This window comes from Lathamus discolor, chromosome 3 (assembly GCF_037157495.1).
Source record: "Lathamus discolor isolate bLatDis1 chromosome 3, bLatDis1.hap1, whole genome shotgun sequence".
NCBI lineage: Eukaryota > Metazoa > Chordata > Aves > Psittaciformes > Psittacidae > Lathamus > Lathamus discolor.
Window position 1 is genome coordinate 40438197 of NC_088886.1, and position 25538 is coordinate 40463734.

The window sequence follows — 25538 nt, forward strand, 5'->3', positions numbered from 1 at the left end:
TAGATATACATGTGTGTATTTCAAAATTTACGAGTAGCCTCACTTCAGCTGCTTTATATTTGGGCTGATTTAACGGGACTACATTAGTGGCCAACATTTGAGAATAAGGCTTAATGACTCAGTATTTAATATCTTACCTACTGTGCTGTCTTTTTTCAAACGCCGTGATGAGGGACTGTGTCTACCAGAGCATCTTTACTGAGGCTTTTTCATGTTTTAATTTATAGTGGGCCATACCATTCCAGGGAACAGAGTACTGACAGTGGCTTGGGATTAGGATGTTACAGTATACCAACGACACCGGAAGATTTCCTCAGCAATGTGGATGAGATGGATACAGGTAGAACACTCTGATTTAGCTTAAAGTATAATGATATTAATAACTGTGCTATAACAAGTTTTATAATTGCATAACTGAACGATAATCTCTTGCTTTCCTACGCAAGGGAACAGACTGAGACTGGGGGGAAAAATGCCTAAAAGATACTGAGTGTCTAGAAGCTTCTCAGCTTTAACTTAGGTTCGGATTGTATGCTTTTACCTTACACTGATATTAAACAAAGTAAATAAAAGTTGGAAAATGTGAGCCTTAATTAGTGTTTTCATACCACAGTCCAAGGTAGGAGAAGTAAAAATCATAGAATCATAGACTAGTTAGGGTTGGATAGGACATTAAGATTATCTAGTTCCAACCCCCCTGCCATGGGCAGGGACACTTCACACTAAACCATGCTACCCAAGGCTCTGTCCTACCTGGCCTTGAACACCACCAGGGATGGAGCACTCACAGCTTCCTTGGGCAACCCATTCCAGTGCTTCACCACCCTAACAGGAAAGAATTTCTTCCTTATATCCAACCTAAACTTCCCCTGTTTAAGTTTTAACCCATCACCCCTTGTCCTGTCACTACAGTCCCTAACGAATAGTCCATCCCCAGCATCCCTATAGCCCCCCTTCAGATACTGGAAGGCTGCTGTGAGGTCTCCACGCAGTCTTCTTTTCTCCAGTCTGAACAGCCCCAACTTCCTCATCCTATGTTCATATGGGAGGTGCTCCAGTCCCCTGATCATCCTTGTGGCCTTCCTCTGAACTCGTTCCAACAGTTCCATGTCCTTTTTACGTTGAGGACACCAGAACTGTACACAATACTCCAAGTGACATCTCAAAAGAGCAGAGTAAGGGGCAGGATCACCTCCTTCAACCTGCTGGTCACACTCCTTTTGATGCAGCCCAGAATAGGGGTGGTTTCTGGGCTGCGAGCGCACGGTGAAGCCGTTTCATGTTTATTTTCTCATCAACCAACACCCCCAAGTCCCTCTCTGCAGGGCTGCTCTGAATCTCTTCTCTGCCCAACCTGTAGCTGTGCCTGGGATTGCTCCTACCCAGGTGTAGGACCTTGCACTTGTCATGGTTAAACTTCATCAGTTTGGCATCAGCCCACCTCACAAGCATGCCAAGGTCCCTCTGGATGGCATCCCTTCCCTCCAGCATATCAACCAAACCACACAGCTTGGTGTCATCAGCAAACTTGCTGAGGGTGCACTCAATCCCACTGTCCATGTCACCGACAAAGATGTTGAACAAGACTGGTCCCAACACTGATCCTGAAAAATCTGGGTTACATTCTTGGTACTCTGGAAAATTAGTCTCACTAGTAAATCTCTTACAATGGCAAAGCTGGATTTGACTTCAAACATACTTGTTATTACTAATTTATGAAAAAAGTAGTATAATACTGCAGATCTAAACTGCTGTAAGACACTTCCTTCTTTAGTTATGCCCTCAGGACAGCAGTCACTCTTCGGCAGGGAGCAGGATAGAGGCTTTACGTAAGACTCAAACGCGTTGCTCCCTGTGTGACTAGTAAATTTGAACTATTGTGCTTCCCAAGGGGAAAATCAGAGGCTGACAGCAAAGGTAAGAAATTAATTCTCAGAAGAATATGCATTCTGCAAGCAAGTATAGTCTTGTGGTAACATTTGTAGAGGATGGGAATGCTCACAAGTGTTTTCCCATCCCACAGGAGGATAGGAAAGGGGGAGTCTAGTGTTTATATGGATTTTGCGGGTTTAAATTACCCACAAGAGGAGTTTTTGGCATTTAAAAATTTCTTCTTTACTTTTCCTAGGAGAAACTATACCACAGACAACAATGAACATAAATCCACAACAAACACGTTTCCCTGATTTCCTCGACTGTCTTCCAGGAACAAATGTTGATCTTGGGACTCTAGAGTCAGAAGACTTGATCCCTATTCTCAACGATGTGGAGTCAGTACTCAACAAAAATGAGCCCTTCCTTACCTGGCTGTAATCATTCAATGCTGATTTGGCTTACAATGCAATTCAACATTTCTTTTTCTTCTTGAGATAGAGGTAGAATATGTGAAAATGCTCAAGAGATACAACTTACTGCCTTAATGTCTTTTGTTACATCATCTTTATGGTCGGTTTAATCTCTGCCTGGATTTCATTGACACTAATTTAAATATAAAATACACACATGTATATATATTAAAAAATACATCTATGCATATATATTTATTCCTCCTTAAAAACAAGCACACTACTTTATGTATCTGTATACTTCTTTACCTTTTCAGACCAGGCAGAAATGTTTCACTTTAAGGACCGAAACTGGGTGGTGTTTGTGCATGTCCCTGACTGATCTCCTAGGTGTTGGTTAGCATCGAAAACCCTTCATGAATCACCAAAGCTAAATACTAGCTCACTTGGTTCAAAAAACATGCACAGCACCAGACCATGAGAGCAGTTTTATTACTGCGTTTACGACAATAGTATCAGAAGGGGTTTTTTATCAATTTACTTAAGCTTTAATTATTTTTTTTATTATTATTAGTTACTAACTGTGCCGTATGGAATGCAGATTAAATCTGATCCATATCAGCCATAATAAGTCTCATTATATATTTGCAAAGGCACAAACAGTACTATTGCAGTTTCTTTTTTTTCAGTATATTACTGTATAGTTTTTGGAAAACAAATACTTCCAATTTGAAAGTACCAGAATTGTTTAGCAACGTTTTTATACTACAATATTGTTGCAGAATAAACCAGGCTGGTACTGACCGCTGCCTTTTACAAACAAAGTAATGTATTATAAACAGGCATTTTTAAGAAAGATCTTAGATTTTGATGTTTATTATATTAAGCACTACATTTTTTAACTTAACACATAAACAATTTTTATGTATATAAAATCTGTGGCAAACATCTTAAATGCAAAAAACATTCTTTTAAAAGCAGGTCTGAAAATGTGGCACAACCTGTTAATGTCATATGTAGCAGAAAGAAGCCTTATACTGTTTTCAGTAATGTTTTAACTGACAATGTCAAAATACATGTAGTTGTTTACATGAAAAAAGATGGTAACTTTATCAGGGCAGTGCTAAAGCAGTATTGGAACTTGTCTGGTAAAGTTACTTAGTTGTTAAGTCTTTTACTTACTGCAGTTGGTATACAGGACACAAGGCGTGTTCTGGGTCTACCTGTTGTATATCCTACAAATACTTCTTTATCAGAGGTTTGGGACTGAGAAGGCATCAAGGACATTAAGCTTGCAGTTCCCCTGAAATGCAAATGAAGTCCTAAAATTCTTAAATATTTTGAAATTATGTTATTTATAATCTGTGAATTTAAGCTTTTTATATTGAAAAATATGTCTTTATATGAAAGGCATTAAAACTTTTCTCTAAGCTTAAGCCGGGCTATGTAGAGAGAGAAAGAGATGTAGCACTCAGTGTAAATGTGTGTTTGGCAGGTCTGATAACACTTAACAAGGTCTTACTGACGCACCAGAATATCGATCACTAAAAACTTTTTTCCATCTGGTGGAGTGAAAGTAGGTGAAAAGGTCAGAGGTAAAGAGATGGGAATACGGAGGAGGTTTGGAAGACAAATGATCATGTAACATATGCAGATCCTTGACAGGAAGGGTTGTTGCAGATAGGGATACACAGAAAATGCATTGTCAGCATTCAGTAAAAAATGTAATGGAGGAACTTGATACAATGAACTGCCTTGTCAATGGTGAACTGCTGGGTGTACAAGATACCAGAGGGTAGAAAACAAACAGCAAACACACTCAAATTTTGAAAAAAAAAAAGAGGTGGAAGGCAAAGACCTGCAGTCATAAAGTTTTATTACGTAGGGGAAAATAGCTCTTTTAATGGGTTTTTTGTTTGGGTTTTTTTTAATAGAAAATGAGATGTGACAGCAGAGTTGTGTCTGCACAGGATTTAATTACTGAATGGGCATTGCGTTTATTTTTTGGAGGGGTTATTTGTTGTTTGGGGATTTTGGGGGTTTTTTTAATCATTTTTGTGAGTGCTAACTATTGATATAGCAGAAATTTCTTTTCAACAAACAGGGGACCGGGCAGGGCTAACCAATATTACTGTAACCTATGATTAATCTCTCTTTTAAGGGTTTCTTCAGGTTGTCAGCCTAAACAAAAACCAGATGGTCCTAAGGCTTTGTTCTTTAGTGACATGACTGACTGGGAGATTTTTTGGCATCTGATTGTGATGCCGACTTGTAAGGCAACTCTTAAGCCCGGTGTGATTGGCCTAGCAAGCTGAAAGCTGTTGGTGCTAGAACACAGTAGCTGCAGATCTGAGCTCTAGCGTGACTCAGTTGATACTATTCACCCTTAGATTATATTTAGAAAATGCAGTTTTTTCATTTGCTAGTAAGTCTGTACTATTGTAAATTTAAGCTTTGTCATAGTAGAAGATACTCCAAGCAGATCAGGTTCTTTGCTGGTGTGCATTAGCTAACCTGTGTTGACTTCTGTTTGGCTGCACTGATTTCATCAACTGCAGGCCATGCTTCTTACATTGAAACCCAATGCTGTTTTCTTGTAAGGTCACATCAGAGGTTTATCAGAATTGTGAAGCTACAAACTTGATTCCTCTTCTCATTGGTGTTTCATGTGGCTAAGTGTCTTGGTTCAAAGACCTTAAAGAGGTAAAACAATCAGAAACTCTTTCCATATTGCTTCCATAATAAACCAACTATGCAAAACAATACTTACAGTGTAAAACAACTGCCAGAGTCTTAGGTCAGATCTTTACTCAGCCGTGAACTGAATCACGTTTAAGTTAAAAGCCATTCTTTACTTTACACTGTAACCTTTTCATTTTTGTAATGGAGAGGATGTGTCATATGAGCAGCAACAACAAAATTATTTTTTATAAAGTTCTCTTTTTCTAAAAGTTTCTAGCTTTAAACAGGCTGTGGCAGAACTTTTAAGTACTCAAAGCATATGCAATTCTTCTGAAACTAGATTTATTGATACCAATGTGTTGCTTATTTCAGGTTTTGAACATTTACTTTACAAATTCACACTGTCTGCTTGTAGTATAAATACAGCAAATATGCCAGCTGGATAGATTTACTGTCAACCATCATTGAGGGTGGCATATGTAAGTTTTGGTGATACAGGAGTAATGGGATGTTGTTAATTACAGTTTGTATTCTGGTAATACTGTCAGAATGTAACTTGGGGAGGGATTGGGTTTGACTTTTTGACAACAAATGCTGTTTGAGGGAAGGGTTTAAATGTCTGTTTTAAATACAGAAAAATATGGGTGTTCAAATAAACTTGTTTCCTAATACGCTACATCCATGTACATGCTAGTACTTTTAACTTTTTTATTTACTTTTTTCATTTTGTTATATGACATGTGTGAGCATTTGTTTTTGAGTACCTTGCAACAGATTGTATGTATCAAAAGCAGTCAGATCAAACTGTTGTATCCAGGGTTTGATTCTGGTTTTTTTACTATTTCTTTGATCTTGTACATGAAAACCAAATATAAATGAACTTAAAGATTTTGGATGCATATTGGTTTATTAAACTGTTGGGTTTTTTATTTTGGAGATTTTAGTATGTGCTTCCCAGGGAACTGTGTAAAACTGCTTGGAATACTACTCTGTGCAAAAGGCATAAATTTTTAATTAAATTATGAGCTCTTAGCAAATCAGATGGGTTATTTTACCCGTATGTTTTAGTTTATTGGCAGTTGTTATGGCCATTAGTGGTAATTACAGATTTACTTACAATGCCTACAACATCTTTCTTCCCAGTGCCACCATTACGTGTTTCTTTTAGTGGCACCTTGCAATTGATAATTCACTGACACAAATGTTTTGTTACGATTTGGTTTAATACCTTTAAGCAGAAGAGTTAACACCAAGTACATTTGCTGTCAAGTTCTGTTTGGGGGGACTTTAGTGCACTGCTTTCAGCCTGATCCCTTATTCAAGAAGCATCCTAAATTCTGCATTAAGAAAATACTCTCTTCTTTTCCAGGACCAAACCATGAAACCTAAACAACCAGGCCTGTCTTTCGTGCCATGGTACATGATCCAATGCAACTGTTACTATTAATTAAGTTTAAGACTCTTCTTGAATTGTTCCCTTACATAATTTAATTAATTGTTAGAATGCTTCTAACAGCATCTTGCTTTTACACAAGTTGTGGAACCGCCACTAAACAGAAATGCAAAGTGTATTAGTTGTTTTGAGAAATGTGTTTGCTAATTCATGGTTTCTTTACTCGGGAATATTAATCAAGTATTTTTTTGGCAGAATCACTGAATGTGTGTTTGTCTATGAAGGCCATTTTGTTTGTTGCTAATGAAGCTCGCTCTCCTTCCAGGCTGCTCAGTGGTGCCCCGCACAGATTGCTGCTCCTGTGCGGTGTTGCCTCAGAGCTGCAATAAAACCCTTCATCAGGGAGGGATTTCCCGAGATTGCGATGTGCAGAAAGCCCCAGGCATTTCAGAGGAAGCATGTCAGTACTCTGGGTTCCCCAGATAACCGTTCAGTGCAGCACTCCGTTGACGGGCCTTCTGTTCTGGTTTCTGTGCATGAGTTCAGGAAGCCATTTCAGGCTGCAAGGACAGCTGCACAGCTGCAAAGGATCCAGGGTGAGGGTGTGCACCTCGCTCCTGGGAATCTCACCTCTCGCACCCATTTGCAGAGAGTTTTGTCGGGAGAGCATCCTGACATGGCTATTTTCAGTGCGGTACTAAAGCCTGTTCTTAAGCCTTTTTGCCACCAGGTCCTCAAAGCTTACTCTTCCCTGTACCATCAGCAGTGCCTGTATCCCTCACCAGGTACCTTTTTATTCTTCAAAACGCGACGGCTAGAATATTTTGCTAAAATTAAGACCCTACGTTGGGCTACGCTAAAAGCAAGCCCTCTTGTAACCTGGCGTTTACAGAATCCGGTTAGGACGAAGGGAGCGAAGACGGGCAGGGCAGGCGGGACTACGGTGAGGGGGAAGACGCCCCCGCCCGAGGCCACTTGGCTCTGCCCAGTCGGGACGCGGCAGGGGGGCTCCCGGCCGCCACCTCAGGTGGTAGCTCCTGGGCCGCTGGCTCGCCCTGGCTGCGCCTTGTCCTCAGGGACACGGCGGGGCGGTGAGGACGGGAGGAGCAAGGTGGAGGCAGGTAGAAGGAGACCATGCGGGGCTGGGCCGAAGGCGGGAGATGCATTCGAGGGCTCCCGCTGTTCTGTTGGCTGGAGCTGCTGAGCAGGTCAGGGATGGGCCGGGACTCAGTCTTTGCTTCCATAGGGTCGGCCCTATGGCGTCTCTCGACCCCGCTATTGCCTGGGCAGGGAATGGGTGACCTACGGGAGGCGCTGCGGGGGAAGGAGCAGTGCGGGCCGAGGCTGGGCGCTGCCGCTGGCCCTGCGCCCTCAGCAGCCAAGGGACTCCCCGGCAGGTGAGACGTGCACACGCAAAGGCAGTGGAGACCGTCCTCTGGTGCCCTTTTTCTGCACGTAGCAGTGCCCAAGTATTGCCGTAAACTTGACTAGCACAGTTAGTTGGTAGACTTTATTTCTCAGTGCCAACCAATGATATTTTTCGGTTTGGGTTGTTTAGATCCACAGGTGGGAGCAATTTATATGTCAGTGAAGGGTCCTGCAGCAAGTCAGCAGTGGCAGGTGGAGGATAATGGTGGTGCTTCTCAGGTGAAGATGCCTATAAAAAGTCCCGTTGTATTGGCATAGCTTTTGTAATTTCAGTTAAACGGTGGATTCTATCCCCATCAAAGAGTAATTTGGCAAGGAGAAACTTCAGAGGTGTTTTATCTGGAGTTTTATCGATGTCCATCACTGATACCAGTGTTCACGCTCGGGGCAAAGACCCCACTCGTCTCAATGTGGTAGAGCAAGTCAGTCTCCCTATCCTTGGGCAGCAGGGGTTGTTGCAGAGTTTGCTGTTGTTTGCCTTGTGGCTGGTTACACCATGAGTAATGTAGAAGCCATGAAGTGTGAGCTAAAGTTGAACTGGGAGCAGGTGATGAACATTCAAGACTAGAATGGTGTTAGAAAACATTCTTTGCTCTTGGCTAAGCAAGTATCTTTTAACTTGGTTAACTTCCTAAGTTTGGAAATGAACCTTTTAAAAAGAGTTGCCAGTTAGATAATGCATCACTCCAGACAGGTGACGCTGTACTCTGGTTAATGTATCATCCTGTTGCAGTCTATTGGAGACAGTCAATAAAGACAGCTCCAACTGTATACAGTTCAGCCGTGCAGGGGCACCAGTTTTGTCAGGCAGAAGTTGAAATCCATGGGCTCAAAATCGTGTGCACACATTCCACGTGTTGTAATCTGAGTTGTTAAGTAACTTGTGTGTTAAATAATTATGTAAACTCTTAGCTGAACCGATGCCCCAGAATTGCTCTCAGCACCCAGTAAACTGTCACTGAGCAGCCAGTTTTTGTGGTTGAATAACGAGGGTCCAGATAACATGTGCATCTCTGAAATTTTACAGACAATACTAATATTTTTCCTTTAAGCTACTAGGATTTCTACATCTATGTAAGTGTTGATATCTGTACACACTAAAACCGAGTGTGGTGTTCAAGTTGGTAAGGACTACTGAGGTCAGGTTTAACTCATTCAGTTCTCCCTGTTCGTAGTTTCTCTCTTGCCAACATCTTTCTGTTTGTGTCTAACACTGTATGCTCTTTATCTGTAACTTCTTCACCAGGAGTATTCTGGCCCCTTACTTCTTTCTCTGTCACAACAATCTGTGAACAGTCCCACCCCTTGATTTTACTGGATGCCTTGCTCAGGAAAAACAGGGAGAACTAGCTCCAATTGCTGCAGAATTGACAATAAGATAAGTGTGATTCCCAGGAAGTTAAATGCTAGGTGAGAGCCTCAGATGTTAATCACAACTGAATAGATTTAGGAACAGTTCTGTTGGCTCTTGAAAATGCTAGATCAGCTAAGCTGCTGATTCCAGTTCATTTACGCTTGTTCAATGCATCCCAAGGCCAAGGTGCAAATGCAGTCTGGGTTGAGATGAAATCTGTGTGCCTTGTTTCACTATCTACTAGATAACTAGCTCATGTTAGAAAACCACAGTGTACTTGGGCATCTTTTTAAGCATCGACTCATGAACCACCTGTTGGTTTTGGTTTTAGGTATCATAGCTTCCTGTCTGTTATTTGTTATCCCAAGTCTCCCACAAAGGTTTATGTATTCTGTTTATTAATATAGCAAAATTGTACACTATGCAGCCACCCATCCCTTTGTTCAGTGGTGCTGAGAAACATTCCATGTTCCCAAAGGCTTCATATAAATAAAACGAAACAAATGTGAGATGAGGTGCAGGACAGCTGCTAACCACAGATGAAAGAATAGATGTAAGATAGTTGCATCAGTGGGTGGTGATATAAAGGGTGCTCTCAGATTCCCCAGCAATGCAGTAGAACAGGTGGGAGAAACAGCTGTTTCTGAAGACGTTGTTTTATCATTACTTTTATTATCTTGTACAATGTATCACTGAGGCTGCTTTGCTTTTGTTAATGTACCTAAATCTAGCTATTTCACATTTTTGCAAGTTGTGCATCAGCTTTTAGTGCTCCTGAATACTTTTTAAGTTCTTGAGATATCTCTAATATAGCTGCAGAGTACATGAATACATTTTCTGAAAGCACAGGCCACACAATCATCTGAACTTGGAGATTTTTAAGAAGAGGTTACACAGATGTCTTGCAAAATATTTAAGTGTTGTTTGTGCTGCCTTTGTGTGCAAAGGTAGGCTCCAAAGATGCCTCCTAGACCTGTTAATCTGTGACTCTTAAGTCACTGCATCACCTTTGTTAGTTGAGAGCTCACAGTGAGTTAGTGCCATGAACAGGGGGATAAAAGCCCTTCATAAGTAGGAACAGATTAGTTTACTTATGGTGACTATTTCTATGTCATTAAATTACACAGGCTGTGTAGTTTCTGTATGAGAGATTTAAGATGAAGATTACAGGTCTAGAATGTATTTCAGCATGTAAACAGATATGTGTGTCTCTTGTTATAGGGAGCATTTTAATCAGAACGGGTTTGGAAAAGAGAAGTCCTCAGTTTTCCACGTAACATAAACATACTTAAAAAAAGGTTAGACTTGTGGTATTTTCACCTGATAAACCTCAAGAGAAAATAGACACAACTGCATTACAGCTGAGCTTGTACCAGCAGCATTTGGTGAACCCCAGTGGCAAAGCTGACTCAGAAAAGAAAATATTTTGCCTGAGAATATCCTCTTTTAGATAGAAACTGTTTTACAAAAATAAATATGAATGTTAGAGTTGAATTTAACTTATTTTATTCTATGATAAAGGCTTTCAGGAAGTCTGAAAAGGGAGTCAGAGCTTCTTAAGGGGAAGTGCCCTTCATTCTCATCTTCTTAGCCGGAGATGATGCATCTGAAGGCTGCTTTACACAACGGTTGCAAAAAAGGAGCCTCCCAAGATAAGGAAGGTTGTGTGCAATATTCATATTCTTTAGACAGTTCAAGATCCCTGGAATAATAAAAGCATGGAGATAATTTAGTGGCTACCATTCCTGTCACTTTCAAATGTTTTTATGATTTCCCAGTGGCTATAGAATAACATAAATATAGACTGAAATAGTATTTTCAGCACCTGGGGACATTGTAGGGCTTCAGCTACACTTAAGAAAACATTGTCATGGCACTGAATGAAGGCTGTTTTAGTTTTTCAGACTGTCAGCTAGTCAGATGTACATATAACTATTATCAGTAGAAAAAAACAGCAAAAGAAAACAGTCAGTTGCTCACCCCACAACATTTGCAGTCCCCACAGATTGTTCCAAACAGGCCGTTCACCACTTGGATGCCACAGAGCACTGCCTGGATGCCACTCATGATGAGCAGCAAGGAGAAGAGGGTCAGGTTCCAAGGGACAATGTTTTCAGGTGACTGACAAATATTCCACAGTGTATGGTTAGAAAGGTAATTCCTGTGAGGGGGAAAAACAGTTATGAAGAAGATGACGTGAGCTCACAGAGAGAGGGAGTCTGTCACAAGCTGTCGCTGTTGTGATACAGCTGAGTCTCTATTAGCTTAAATTAGTGCGAGAAATAATTTCCATTATTGCACTGGTGCCACATATCTAAAACATAATTTTGGTTTAGGTTCTAGGTCAATTGAAGCAATTGACTGTGGAAGACTGCATTAAAGATTCTGAGGCAGTGAGGAGTTTACTGCTCGTTGGTCTGTTGCTCTCGCGCCTGCTGTCCTTGCTAATACATTGTACCCTGCTTTCAGTTGGACCTTTGCTGGTTTCAGCCATCAGCAACTGGATTGCTAGGGGTTGCTCATGTTCTTTACACCAGCTCTCTGAAAGTGATAAATACGCATGACATCAAATATGTTTGAGCTGCAGAGTGTGAGGAACAGACAACTTCCAAATTCCATAACCAAAATAAAATAATACATAGATAGTAATTATTTGCATGCCATCAAATTTAAATATAAGATGACACTGCTGTTCATCTAGGTGGGATTTATCCCCATATACTGCTTATCATTCCAGAAGTAACCTAGAAAGCTGTGCATTTCCCTATATGGGCTCCTTTGAAACTCACTAGTTTCAATAGTACTCAGTATTCTTCATGTCCGCTCATGAACCTTACTTAGTATTGCTCTGAGTTGCTGGCTCTTCCAAGAGCTTCTGTCTTGTAGACAAATAGTATAATTACAGATTTGAAAGTTAAATCATACCACAAAATTAAAATTTGTAACTTTTTTTTTTCTGATTGTGTTTTCTTACCCATCTTTGAAAGGATAGGTCCACTCTGTTCCAGTGTTGCATTTAGGTCCTCTGTTTAGGGCTACTGCTGACAAAATAAAGCAGTATCCAGCTCCCACAACTCCAACTGCAGCAAATATTACAGAAGAAAACATCTGATAAAGAGAAAAATCATGTTATTTTTTGTTCTCATTCAAATAATGAAATGTACCCTATTAATGTGAATGTGTATTCCCTGAATTCAGCTCTTAATGGTCCTACACTCTGAACAGCTGAAATATATTAATTCACAATTACGTACCAGATGTGTAACACATACCTACACTGGTATTTAAAAGCTTTAAAACAATTGGCACCATTTGTCTGAAGGCAAAAGAGGTGGATGCTGCCACAGTAGATGGCACTCCTCCCCTTCAGACAGTGTTTGTCCAACAGTCCTCATCTTGTTCAAGGTCTTGAGTTTCATTGAAGGGGAAGTCTTTCTCAAGACATACAAGCAAGACTGAGGTCTTGGACCACTCAAGGTGTTAAAGAAAATAATCTACAGTATGCTTTACAAGTTGGCTTTGGTGTCTTGGTCACATTTGTACCAAGTAATTCTAGTTTTAGTTCCTGAGTCTCCCCTTCAGGTTTCTTACTGGTATACTTTATCTCCTCTCAGGTACTTGTCAGCATTAGTTCTACTAGTGCAATTGGAATGGATTGGAAAGGACATCTTTATCTTTCTGGCTTTCCATTATGGCAGTTTTATATACTGATCTGAAAATAATCTGATATACTGATCAGATGTGTAATATGATGTGTACTGATATGTAAGTAAACATACTGATATGAAATAATGCAAAAACTAATGCCCTGCTGGAATTCTGAAGCACTTGTAGCCATAATAGTTTGTAGGTAGAGGTAGTGCCTTTTATTGGATCAAAGAGATATAGGTAGAGGGAATAAAGATTACTTTTATTCAGCTTTTATTCAGACCTCATCACGAGACTCTTGCCTTGGCTGTTTACATGCATTTTTATGTTGCTATAGCCGATGGGGCTAACTTAAATAATAGCAGTGTTTCTGCTAACATACAAGACCAAATTCAGTTCTCAGTCATGCTGTGGTAAGGCCACTGGGAGTCTTTCAGTACAGTGTACTTAGCACTAGTGACTGCATTAGTAACACCCAGTTTCTCAGCTGCATTCTCCCATGTGTCCTCAGTAAGGTTCTGCACCGCAGAACGTGGGTTGCTGTATGGGCAGCACTGTGCGCGTGGCTCCGCCTACCTACGGCAGCGGGCACAGCTTTGCAGGCGCTCACCGCCGGTCACCGACAGTATAACCGTGCGCCTGGTTCGGCTGCATCGCAGGGGTGTGAGTGGCCCCCCAGCAGCAAAACGTCAATAATTTTTGTAGTCCCTGAGTTATATGTGGTCTTCAAAGCTAAACTATGTTCACTGCCAGCCGAACATTGATAACACGGTGTGGTGAGGGAAGGCTCCTTGTTAACCTCATAGTTGTGATTCTTTTCCTATTTGCTTTTTCCTTTATTTTTTTTTTTTCAACTTGGAAGCCTGCTTCTTTGTGGAAAAGTGTAATGATCTACTCAATCCAAACAGTTTATTTCAAAAGGACAGACTTTCCTAACAGAAATATATTTGTTTTTAATTTAATCTCATTTTAAACCAAAATTCTTTAAATATTTACTAGTATCTGGAGATATTAATTTAAAACTTTTCACTTCTCATGTGAAAGGAAGCTATGAATTCGAAGTGGAGCCTGGTATATCTGGCTTTAAGTAGAAGGTTGGATTAGGTGACCTCTCTGTGGTCTCTTCCAACCTGAAATTTCCTACGAATCTAATGAGGTACTTGCAGCCCAATGTGTGAGTCTGCAGTGAGTCGGGAATGTAGTGTGCAACTGTCAGAATAATTTTAAAAATGACAACAAAAAATGTCTAAAGAGAGAACTGTCTTGCTCTGCAAAACTAACTGCAGATCTTTCAGAAATCAGTTTTAATTGTGATAGCAACTGTAAGTATCTTGTGATAGCAAAATACAAGTTGTCATGCCTGTGGCACAGAATCAAAGGCATAATGCAGTTTTTACAGCCTCTATTTCTACTTCCCAGCACTCAGACAAATGTCTGGTCAGCATCTATACAGTCTCTCAATGACTGTGAGCAGAAGATACATATATTGGTAATAATTCAACTTTTACTTCTTTGCAGTGTTTCTTCTCACTTACCGCAAACCTCTTTCCACAGCCCTCATTACCACAGCATCCACAGCAATCATTATTCTTAAGGCCCAAAAATACCAAGGCAGGAAAGATCATCTAACAATAACAAAAATACAGTTTGAATTAGGATGACTTCAAGTTACATTTGCTTTGTAATATAACAGTTCTGTGGGGTTTTTTTTTCTTATCACTAAATTAAGCTACTTAATGCAAAACTGTTGGATGACTTGTAACTTACTTGTTTATCAGAAAAGATTTTGCAGTTGTGGAACCTGCATTTGAAGCACTGAAGAAATTCAGCAATGCAAAGTCATGGTGTGGGTGGGAGGGAAAGCTGGGGATATCTGAATTTATATACTCACCAATACACCGGACCCCAAGATCCCTCCGAAGTACCAGACCTCATTTGTAATGTGCAGCTTGTCGTCAGCCACTTTTCCTCCAGGGAAGAACAACAAAATGTTAGCGAGGGTACATAGCACAGCCAGGGGGATAAGAGTGGTTCCCAGGCACTTAGCACAACTTCCCGTGCACATTGCTTTTTTAAATAAATGGTAAATGCAGTTGAAGGCGGAGGAAAAATTCTCTCAGTTCTTAGAACTGCTCTATAAAAAAGAGCTCCTTGGTGTACTTTACAGAATCCGGTTTCTGTCGTGTCTTTAGAGGAGCTGAGCCTGTAGAATGCTCCCTTCAGAGATGTAGCTGCAGTTGACAAGAAATGCAGTGTGCTGGTTATTTATACATTCTTGCAGCCATGATGTCAATATTCTGACCGTCCGTAAATGAAATTACGTTCAATGCAGACTCTCAGTTTACTATGACAACCAATAACCTCTGTTAATATTTTACTAATATGGATGAGGTGTTTCATTATCTGAGCTCAGGTCACGGGCAGGTATCCTTCTTAGTTCTGGATCATAGTTTTTACAACACACAGTACTTCTTCACAGTGCTTTTTTGTGAAGACTGACATGAAAACACATAGCAAATCAGCTGATATTAAGAACCAGCTGTGTGCAATGGGAAAATTCTAGTGAATTTTCTTTGGGAAAGTAGAGCTACTAATTTGTTATTCTGAAGCACTCAATCAATAGATTTGTAATAGGCAATGAATTTTTATGGAGGCTGTGCTTTGCAGCTGGTATCTCCGCAAGGCTAATGATCAAAAGAAGTTTCAGTGGACTTGCTCTTTATATTGTGTCATTTTGTGTTCTCTAAGGATAATGCGGTACCTCAAAGCCCAGCACTCCATTTGCACTCAGGCAAAATTTCCACTTAAAATTGTGCTGCATGTGGCAGACAGGCTCAGGAGCTCAAGCAGAGCTTGAGCTCCTCACTGGCTTAGCATCCAACATTTTATTCAAGCAAGCACTTCTTTTAAACCAGACTCTGCAGATCTTTAATGGGAACTGGATACCTTCTCTATCATATTTATACTTGGTATATTGTCCTGTTTAACTTGTATTATGATAATATTTCCCAGCAATCTTCATTCCTAGCAAATAGTGATAATGCAATTCCACTGCCGTCCCTTTATGGACATAAGAATTCCATGTATTTTGAGATGGACAACAGTTTCCACTTTACTCAAAGGATAAAGCTCAGGAAATTCTCATTCAAATTTGAAATAAGCTTTTAAAGGTGTTTGAGTGTTCGTTTTAATCCATATAGAGGATCTCTGTTGAATCTTCAAAGACAGGCAGCCCAGAAATATCTAAAATTTTACTTTGTACAAGTACAAAATCTTATGAAGTTCATGATAGTGAACTGCCCAAAGCTGTATTGAACTGTTCAGAGCTATGGCTTCGGGTTAGGTGGCAGTGCTGAATAAGCTGGTTTTCACAGCCACCATCCTTACAGAAATGATGCTGAAAGAAATCCAGATCACTGTTCATGTAGACTAATTCCCTAATCTGGTTCATCACAAGCCACACCAGCAATTGTGCAAATACAGGGAAGCAGGGAGAGCAGGGACAGGGATGCCTTGGGCCACCACTGATGCTCAAGAACCAGAGTGTGGGCCTCTTAGCTTTAGGCTTCTTTGCAGAAAGATGGATATATAGTAGTTTTACTAGACCAGAGGGTCAAACCTAATGTTTCTAGGTGAGTATCTTTTAAAGGTAACAGTAATAACACTAGAAATCCTACTTAATTATGCATGCAATTCTTGTAGTCATGAGGTGCAATTGGAAGGGTTGTCAGCTTGTGAAGAGAGCTCTCCAATACTTTTTTTCCTGAAGGTGCCAATAGGATTGAGCACAGACAGGTACTCTCTCTGACAAATAGTGTATTTTGGAGTTCTAATGTCAAATATGTATCAAATGTAAAGAAAATTAATTACTATTAACTTAGATGTGGAGCTGGGTATAGTCCTATTATTTTCAGTAGCTAAATTCTGTCTAACTTCAGGCAGACAGGATAATGGTCTTGTTTTTTTGATAAAAAGATGAAGCTATGAAGCCTATTTTCACGTCAGGCGTAAGACATGATTTTTGAGCTTTATGTTTGCTTCAGGGAGCCTGCTCTCAGCCTAAGGAAATTATCACAGTACCATGTGATCTTTGCAGGTAAAAAATTAGCTCACTTATTTACTATGTACTCATTTGACCTTAAGTGGAGCAATTTCATAGAATCACAGAATAGTTAGGGTTGGAAAGGACCTCAAGATCATCTAGTTCCAACCCCCCTGCCATGGACAGGGACACCTCACACTAAACCATCCCACACAAGGCTTCATCCAACCTGGCCTTGAACACTGCCAGGGATGGAGCACTCACAACCTCCCTGGGCAACCCATTCCAGCACCTCACCACCCCAACAGGAAAGAATTTCCTCCTTATATCCAATCTGAACTTCCCCTGTTTAAGTTTTAACCCATTACCGCTTGTCCTGTCACTACAGTCCCTGATGAAGAGTCCCTCCCCAGCATCCCTATAGGCCCCCTTCAGATACTGGAGGGCTGCTATTAGGTCCCCATGCAGCCTTCTCTTCTCCAGGCTGAACAGCCACAACTTCCTCAGCCTGTCTTCATACGGGAGGTGCTCCAGTCCCCTGATCATCCTCATGGCCCTCCTCTGGACTTGTTCCAACAGTTCCATGTCCTTTTTATGTTGAGGACACCAGAACTGCACACAATACTCCAGGTGAGGTCTCACAAGAGCAGAGTAAGGGGCAGTATCACCTCCTTCGACCTGCTGGTCACGCTCCTTTTGATGGAGCCCAGGATACGGTTGGCTTTCTGGGCTGCGAGCGCACACTGCCGGCTCATGTTCATTTTCTCATCGACCAGCACCCCCAAGTCCTTCTCCGCAGAGCCGCTCTGAATCTCTTCTTTGCCCAATCTGTAGCTGTGCCTGGGATTGCTCTGACCCAGGTGCAGGACCTTGCACTTGTCATGGTTGAACTTCATGAGGTTGGCATCAGCCCACCTTACAAGCGTGTCAGGGTCCCTCTGGATGGCATTCCTTCCCTCCAGCATATCAACCGGACCACACAGCTTGGTGTCATCGGCAAACTTGCTGAGGGCGCACTCAATCCCACTGTCCATGTCAGCGACAAAGATGTTGAACAAGACCGGTCCCAACACCGATCCCTGAGGGACACCACTCATTACTGGTTTCCAGTCTGACATTGAGCCATTGACCACAACTCTTTGTGTGTGGCCATCCAGCCAGTTCTTTATCCACCGAGTGGTCCATCCATCAAATTGATATCTCTCCAATTTAGAGAGAAGGATGTCGTGTGGGACAGTGTCAAACGCTTTGCACAAGTTCAGGTAGATGAGATCAACCGCTTTACCCTTGTCCATCAGTTCTGTAGCCCCATCATAGAAGGCCACCAAATTGGTCAGGCAGGATTTCCCCTTAGTGAAGCCATGCTGGCTGTCACCAAGCACCTTGTTTTTCATGTGCCTTAGCATGACGTCCAGGAGAATGTGCTCCAAGATTTTGCCAGGCACAGAGGTGAGACTGACTGGTCTGTAATTCCCCAGGTCTTCCATTTTCCCCTTCTTGAAAATGGGGGTTATATTTCCCTTTTTCCAGTCGTCGGGAACTTCACCTGACTGCCATGATTTTTCAAATACGATGGCCAGTGGCTTAGCAACTTCATTTGCCAGCTCCTTCAGGACCCGCGGATGGATTCCATCAGGTCCCACGGACTTGTGCACGTTCAGATTTTTAAGATGGTTCTCTAAAGAAATCTTACTTTTTCCAAAGTGTTCTTCTCTAGATACTAGGGATTAACTGGGCAAATGTTAAAGGCTGTCAGGTTCTTTGATGGGTTAGCTGGTAATCACATCTTTCTGATGTGTCTATTACCACTTTAATTGAAATAAGTATTCACATAGATCAAGTGAAGTAAGAAATACTAACAGTTTTTATTATTGAGAACTTATAGAACTCCCAAATACCAGTCACTAAAACAGTTTTTAATGGCTTGGGGAGTAAAAATGGTGCTTCAATTACAGAAAGACTACTAAGGAAAAACAACACTGTGATTCAGATGCCTGTGCAATATATGCCAACTTTTCTATTAAGGAGTCTCTCTGGAGTATGTATCTCAGAACAAGGCTGAAAGAAAATACTGTGTTGCCAGAAGCAGAAAGTAAATCTGGGCTGAGGTGACTGAGGTTAAATTATATAAAAGCAATAGAACAATTTTTTTTTTTTTTTGGTGATGATACTGAACTTTTACGATGAGCCCCAGATGATCATAAAAAAGAGAGGTGATGAAAAGCCAGCGTGGCTGCCCAGCAATGTTGCTGATGTCTCCAAATTGTCTCTGCTTGGAGATGTTGGGTTGGTGAGGCTTACTCACCAAAATGGTAAGTGGAGCCAAGTCTCACAATTTACCTTTATCTAACCTTGTATGGATATGAATTCTTAGGAACAGTATTTTGATGTAATTTGTGAATTACTTAAGATGGATGGAAATAGGCATGCTTGGTCTGAAGTATCCAAGCTATCAAGACTGAGTGAAAATATAGATAATGGATCTGGATTAGTTGGCCTCTGTTACCAGGAAGCCATGCTTTGCAACAGTCCAATAACTATATTTAGCTTCTCTTCCTGTTTCATACTCCATAGAAGACTCTGCTTCCATATCCTGGAAAGCCTGCTGAAAAGATACAGGTAGTCAGTAAATCATAGAATCATAGAATAGTTAGGGTTGGAAAGGACTTCAAGATCATCTAGTTCCAACCACCCTGCCATGGGCAGGGGCCCCTCACACTAAACCATCCCACCCAAGGCTTCATCCAACCTGGCCTTGAACACTGCCAGGGATGGAGCACTCACAGCCTCCCTGGGCAACCCATTCCAGTGCCTCACCACCCTAGCAGGAAAGAACTTCCTCCTTATGTCCAATCTAAACTTCCCCTGTTTAAGTTTTAACCCGTTACCCCTTGTCCTGTCACTACAGTCCCTGACGAAGAGTCCCTCCCCAGCACCCCTATAGGCCCCCTTCAGGTACTGGAGGGCTGCTATTAGGTCCCCATGCAGCCTTCTCTTCTCCAGGCTGAACAGCCCCAACTTTCTCAGCCTGTCTTCATACGGGAGGTGCTCCAGTCCCCTGATCATCCTCATGGCCCTCCTCTGGACTTGTTCCAACAGTTCCATGTCCTTTTTATGTTGAGGACACCAGAACTGCACACAATACTCCAGGTGAGGTCTCACAAGAGCAGAGTAGAGGGGCAGGATCACCTCCTTCGACCTGCTGGTCACGCTCCTTTTGATGCAGCCCAGGATACGGTTGGCTTTCTGGGCTGCGAGCGCACACTGCCGGCTCATGTTCATTTTCTCATCGACCAGCACCCCCAAGTCCTTCTCCGCAGGGCTGCTCTGAATCTCTTCTTTGCCCAGTCTGTAGCTGTGCCTGGGATTGCTCTGACCCAGGTGTAGGACCTTGCACTTGTCATGGTTGAACTTCATGAGGTTGGCATCAGCCCACCTCACAAGTGTGTCAAGGTCCCTCTGGATGGCATCCCTTCCCTCCAGCATATCAACCGGACCACACAGCTTGGTGTCATCGGCAAACTTGCTGAGGGCGCACTCAATCCCACTGTCCATGTCAGCGACAAAGATGTTAAACAAGACCGGTCCCAACACCGATCCCTGAGGGACACCACTCGTTACTGGTCTCCAGCAGGACATTGAGTCATTGACCATAATTCTTTGTTGAATATCCTGTCTTCTTTGGCCTCACTATCTTAAGAAAATCTTGGTGACACTCATAAGCCATTCTTAGAAAGTACCATACTCTGCATAACTTGTGAGCCTCAAGGTTAGACTGCAACAGCATCACACAGGGTCACTGTTACTGATTCTGTTCTCTGATAACTCTGAAAACCATTATGATGAGGTGAAAGTATGTGCATTGCTCAGAAGATGCAGAAACTGGGGGGTGAGATAGGAAAAAGATGTGTCGAAATTAGACATGAGCATTTGGAGGTTACCCATTTTTACTTGGTTTGGGATTTTAATTCTTATATTAAAAAACACCAAAGCAGAAATCTAAGACATTGAAAAAGCCTGGGAGGTGGAATAATACTTGTAAAAATAAGTGAAGCACCAGGACTTACACTGCAGTAAGTCCTAGAATCACTAGAACTGCAGAATGCTGAAATCAGCTCTTTGTCCTTTTAAAATGGGATGGGAAGAAGCTGGGAAGCAGACACAGATGGACAGAACAGTAATGGGATCAGACTGATCTCTTTTCCACCCAAGCTATCTATAACTATACCACTGATTTAAGTAGAAATAGATCAGATTCACATAGGGATGTATTTCACATCAGAATACATCAAATCTATGTTTCAGTCCTATTCAGTTTATTGCATACAGATTAGATGGCACATTTATAAAAACAACAAATCAAGCTCTCCAGAACTGCTCTTAGGAAATTTTTCTTTCATAGAGATAGGAATTTATTTACTCTTGTAGTCAGCATGTCCTCTTCTGTCATCTGCCTGCTGTGCACTGACTTTGTACAGTGGCATTGCACTTTGGCATGAAAGACCTCTTATGAATCACATAACAATGTGAGGTGAGGTGAATGTTTTATTGGTCATTCAGCTACACATGTATGACGTGTCCATGTCATTCATTCACCTACAGCACGTGGAGTTTTCCAAATGAACTTTCTGAAAGATTTTGTGCCTAAGAGTGGTGTTAGCAGGTGTATAAAATTTGCAGCTAAGCTCAGTTCAGGAGCAGTACCTCTTATTTGGCATTCTGCCTTTAACAAGAACCTGGATCAAAGGTATTGTGGCAACCTTCTGTTGGATACGTACATATTAGAAAATAAAGGGAGTTGGGTTTGGTTGCAGGTTTTTTTTTTAACTAGTTGATACGTTAATTCTGTTGCAATTACATATTCATGGTCCAAATTCTTCTTTCACGTCATGAGATGCTTGCATAATTGAAACCATAGATAAACCAGTGGATCTAACAATGAGACATCGTAGACTGATAAAGATGCATGTCTGCAAATCTGGAAGAGTTTTTGGATTGCAGAATAATGAGAAACACCAGTCTATTGACCTTAGGTTGTATAAACACAGGTGGAATAAATTAGCCTATTTAACATATTTGGGGTTAAAAGGTTGATTTTATATATATATTCTGTGATTTCTGGAAACTGTTCTATATGGTGCAAGGCTGTTTGCAGGAAAGAATGGATTAGAAATGCTCTTAATTTTTAATAGCCCTCTTCACTGAAACATTGTCATATGATGAAGATTAATCAAAACCTGAATGTATTGTCCATGGATTGTATTTTGAAATTGTGGCATATGCCACATTTTAGGATAACACACTGCCAAAATAATCATACATATTGTTTTGAGTATTAAGAAGACCAGAGGATGATTCTTTGGTGAGGATCGCTTCTAGGAACAAACATGCCTGTAGTGCTGATGTCTGTAGTGCTAAGAAAACGCATAATTCCTTAGAAAATCACACTAGTTTACCTTGTAAAAAGAGCTGTGTTCATGTATTTAGTAAGACAAATTTTCACTGGCTTCTTAAGTTTGCAACATGGATGAAGTCCACAGGTTCTTGATGCAGATCTAGCAGGACAGTCTGGAAGATGGCAGTGATGGTTCCCAGTGGAGTTGAAGAACCCTGTCAAGCACAGTGCATTCAGTGCTATGAGCACAGGCGGCTTTAGGAGGAGCCAGTAACTGATGATTAATTGAACAGTTTCTGGGAGTTGCACTGCATTGAGTTTTCATGTTGTGTCATTGTGATTCCTCTTTCAGCCATCTTGCAAGGCTGTGAACAATATAAGCTGTTTGGCCTGCGTTCAGAAAGCACTGCCATTTGCGTCCCACTCTGCTGAGCCACAGCAGTTGCCTTGGGAGGTTCTGGGAGATGCCTTCTGCAAACCCCTTGCTTCTTTGGCCTGTGTCATATATAAGCGGGGAGCTGAATGTACCTGACCTCCTCCTTGTGGAACAGATACTTTTGGAGCCATTGCCGCTAACTGTTAGCTGGGCCCCTAAAGGAGAGAGGACCATCTGGTCCTATGAGTGTAAAAGCAACGTGCTTTCATACATGACCACTGAGAGTGTTTTGAAAGGTTCATAAATTTAATGTTTCAGTCGAAGAAGAGCAGCTGTTATGCAACAGAAAAGCAGACAGAGAAACAAATGAAGAAGTCTTGACTGATAGCACAGTCTACACGTGGTGTTCACTAGGATGTCAGGCCAATGTAAGCAGTTTTCATGGCTTTCTACAGCCTGCTATTGCTTCTGTGGCAAGGATTCAGAACTTGAAAACTCTTCGTACTTTACCTGGTATGTTAAATAGACTTTCATGACATTCCCAGTGGATAGAGAGCATGTGTAATCTGGCTCCAAGTTACAGCATAGTGACAGGAACAGGTACAGGGAAAATATTTGCTGTAGCTGGTATATAAATCTTGTTTTTTCTCCCTCTGTCTGATTGTCAGAACATGGCTATTTTGCAGTTGTGAATCTTGGCTTGCAATAAGGGAAAAAGGTTTAAATGGTATTGCATCCAGCAACCTGCCATCCTGATTTACTGCAAGTGACTCAAAAGCAGATGCTTCTACCAGGCTCTTGCCAGGCTTTCAAGCTGAGCTTCACAACAGTCCTGCTCTTGCACTCACCAGCTTTGTCGGTATCACAGAAAACTAGCCAGACTCCTCTGTTCAACTATATTATTATTTATGCATGGCCTTATTAAACTACTGCAAACCTTTAGGTGAGAGTTTAAATTACACTTACTTGTCAGCAGGGATGGCTTAAGAGGAAGTGGCATTCAGCCTGAACTGGAAAACAAAACTGAGATTGGCTCAAGTCTTTTTCCAGGGAAAAACTGTGTGACTCGAACCCCTTTGAGAGGAACTGGGTGTGCTTCCCTTCCATTCTAGTCCACATTTTCCAACTCTGGCCATCTATCTGGGAGGGGAGGAGGACCAGTGAGACCATTGTCAAGCATTAGCCACAACCGCTTGTCCTGGAATAAATACTCTGTTGTGGAGACTGTGAAGGCAGATAACTGGGGTGGAGACAGTCTTTGAATGTTGTGTCATGCTGTCCTGTGCAAGAGTTTTCCTAGCAATTGTGGAGTCGCAATGGAAGGCACTCCTTTCTGGAATGCTGTTAGAGGGTGTTTCCTCACCTCACCTCCTGAATCACACAGAGTCTTTGCAGAGAAAGGTGAAACGGCATTTTCCTATGGAAAATTGACGGTAATGGAAGGCCACTCAGACAGTTTTTGTAGTTTCAGTAGGGTATATCAGTGATGATACCTTACCAGTTTTTTGCCTGGTTTCTAAAGACACAGGCAGTGATCTGAAAACTACGTGGAGACTGAGATAATTTGAAATACAAAGGATAAAGATAAATATAAATACAGCTACATGCCCTGTGGCTGTATAAAAACCTTCAGAATGCATGGGAGCTGGTAGCTGTTAAGTGATAAAGTTCAATAATTGGAAGCAGTGACCTTGAAACAGAACCAGATGTAGCATTGGTGGTAACCTGAGAAGTAGAGTAAATTATCCTGAGTGCAGCATACACTGTTTAATCATCCTTTTCTCAGTACCTGGGCTAGTCACCTGAGATAACCACCAGTACTGTTGTCATAAGAATTTGCTTTTTCTTGTTGCCATGGATTTCTTGCTAATCTTGGTAATCAGATTTTGATTTTTGTTTGGATAGGTGAATGTTACTTAACATATATTTTGATGTATCTATTAATTTTTAATTGCAGGTAGGTGTGTTTTGATCAGTTCTTGTGTCAATGACTGTACTAATTAGACAGTTATGACCCAAGGCCATGAGTTCTTGCAGTTACAATTTGTGTAGCTGCTTCCATATTCTAAATGTAGTTTGGATATCTTGAGCTTCATAAGCTTCTGTGAGAAGTATTGATCCTGATTCCGATTAAGCCAGGGAGGGTTTTGCTACAAATTTGTGCGTAGGATTGGATTTACAGTAGCATAGATGAAACCAGGTCTGTTCGAGACTGCTGCAAGTAAGTTGGTGTGTATGTGTTATATATATATATATTTTATATATTTTATATATATATTATATATATAAAATATATATGGTGACATACTTATCTCAAGCAAGAAATACAGAAGGAATTTCCTGCATAAAATCACTCTTGAACACACTTTATGTGATGTTGTATTTGATTTTGTGTTGTGCCATTGTATTGAGGACTAGAGAGAGACTGGTAAGCTGTGGACCAAGTTCCTTTTATTTGAAAAGAACAAAGAAGGAGTTGAAAAATGTCTCCCTTCTTGTTACCCCAGTCTTCACTGCAGTGAAGGATCACAATAGTACAAGCTGTCCTCTGGAGAGCACAGGAAAGCCACCCAGTTCTGATACCAGTGTAGTGAGCCCAGGTAGACATACAGAGGGGACAGACCCCATTCCTCTTTGGTAGTGACTCAGATGGGCCACACCTTCTCTGTGGAATGCGTGGATATGGAATGCATGTCAGTGGGATGCTAGGAGAGGAGGGCTGCATAAATGGGTCTGTGTATATGCAAAGTAAAAGCCATCATCAACCTTCTGACACAGGAGAAATTAATTCCTTTTTGTATTCACAGACGTCTCTGTCAAACCAGGAGGCTAGCTGTGCAGTGTGGCATGTGAAAGCAGCAAAGGGAAAAATTTCTAAGAGAAAACTCAGTATTGTGGGCTTCCCTGTGACAGTGTTTTCTTGTCCCAGCCCCAG

The 25538-nt window shown here is 41.4% G+C and overlaps 3 protein-coding genes across 3 annotated transcripts in view; 2 read left to right on the forward strand and 1 right to left on the reverse strand.

Moving 5' to 3' along the window:
* Positions 1-5855, forward strand: part of WWTR1 (WW domain containing transcription regulator 1) — a 68206-nt gene extending 62351 nt beyond the window's left edge. The window contains exons 5-6 of the mRNA XM_065674801.1: positions 228-340; positions 2129-5855. Of these exons, the coding sequence (XP_065530873.1) occupies positions 228-340; positions 2129-2313 (298 nt within the window). The 3' untranslated portion in view covers positions 2314-5855. The remainder of the gene's footprint in view (positions 1-227; positions 341-2128) is intronic.
* A 4776-nt stretch (positions 5856-10631) lies between these two features.
* Positions 10632-15082, reverse strand: TM4SF4 (transmembrane 4 L six family member 4). The gene is made up of 5 exons (XM_065674802.1): positions 14682-15082; positions 14326-14415; positions 12117-12250; positions 11123-11303; positions 10632-10844 (listed from the first exon to the last, which is right to left on the reverse strand). Exons 1-5 carry the CDS (start codon positions 14853-14855, stop codon positions 10836-10838), a joined length of 588 nt encoding a protein of 195 aa, XP_065530874.1. The 5' UTR covers positions 14856-15082; the 3' UTR covers positions 10632-10835.
* A 6410-nt stretch (positions 15083-21492) lies between these two features.
* The window catches only part of LOC136012060 (transmembrane 4 L6 family member 1-like), a 32819-nt gene continuing 28773 nt past the window's right edge, over positions 21493-25538 (forward strand). The window contains exon 1 of the mRNA XM_065674821.1: positions 21493-21579. The gene's annotated coding sequence lies outside the window, so the exon portion shown is untranslated. The remainder of the gene's footprint in view (positions 21580-25538) is intronic.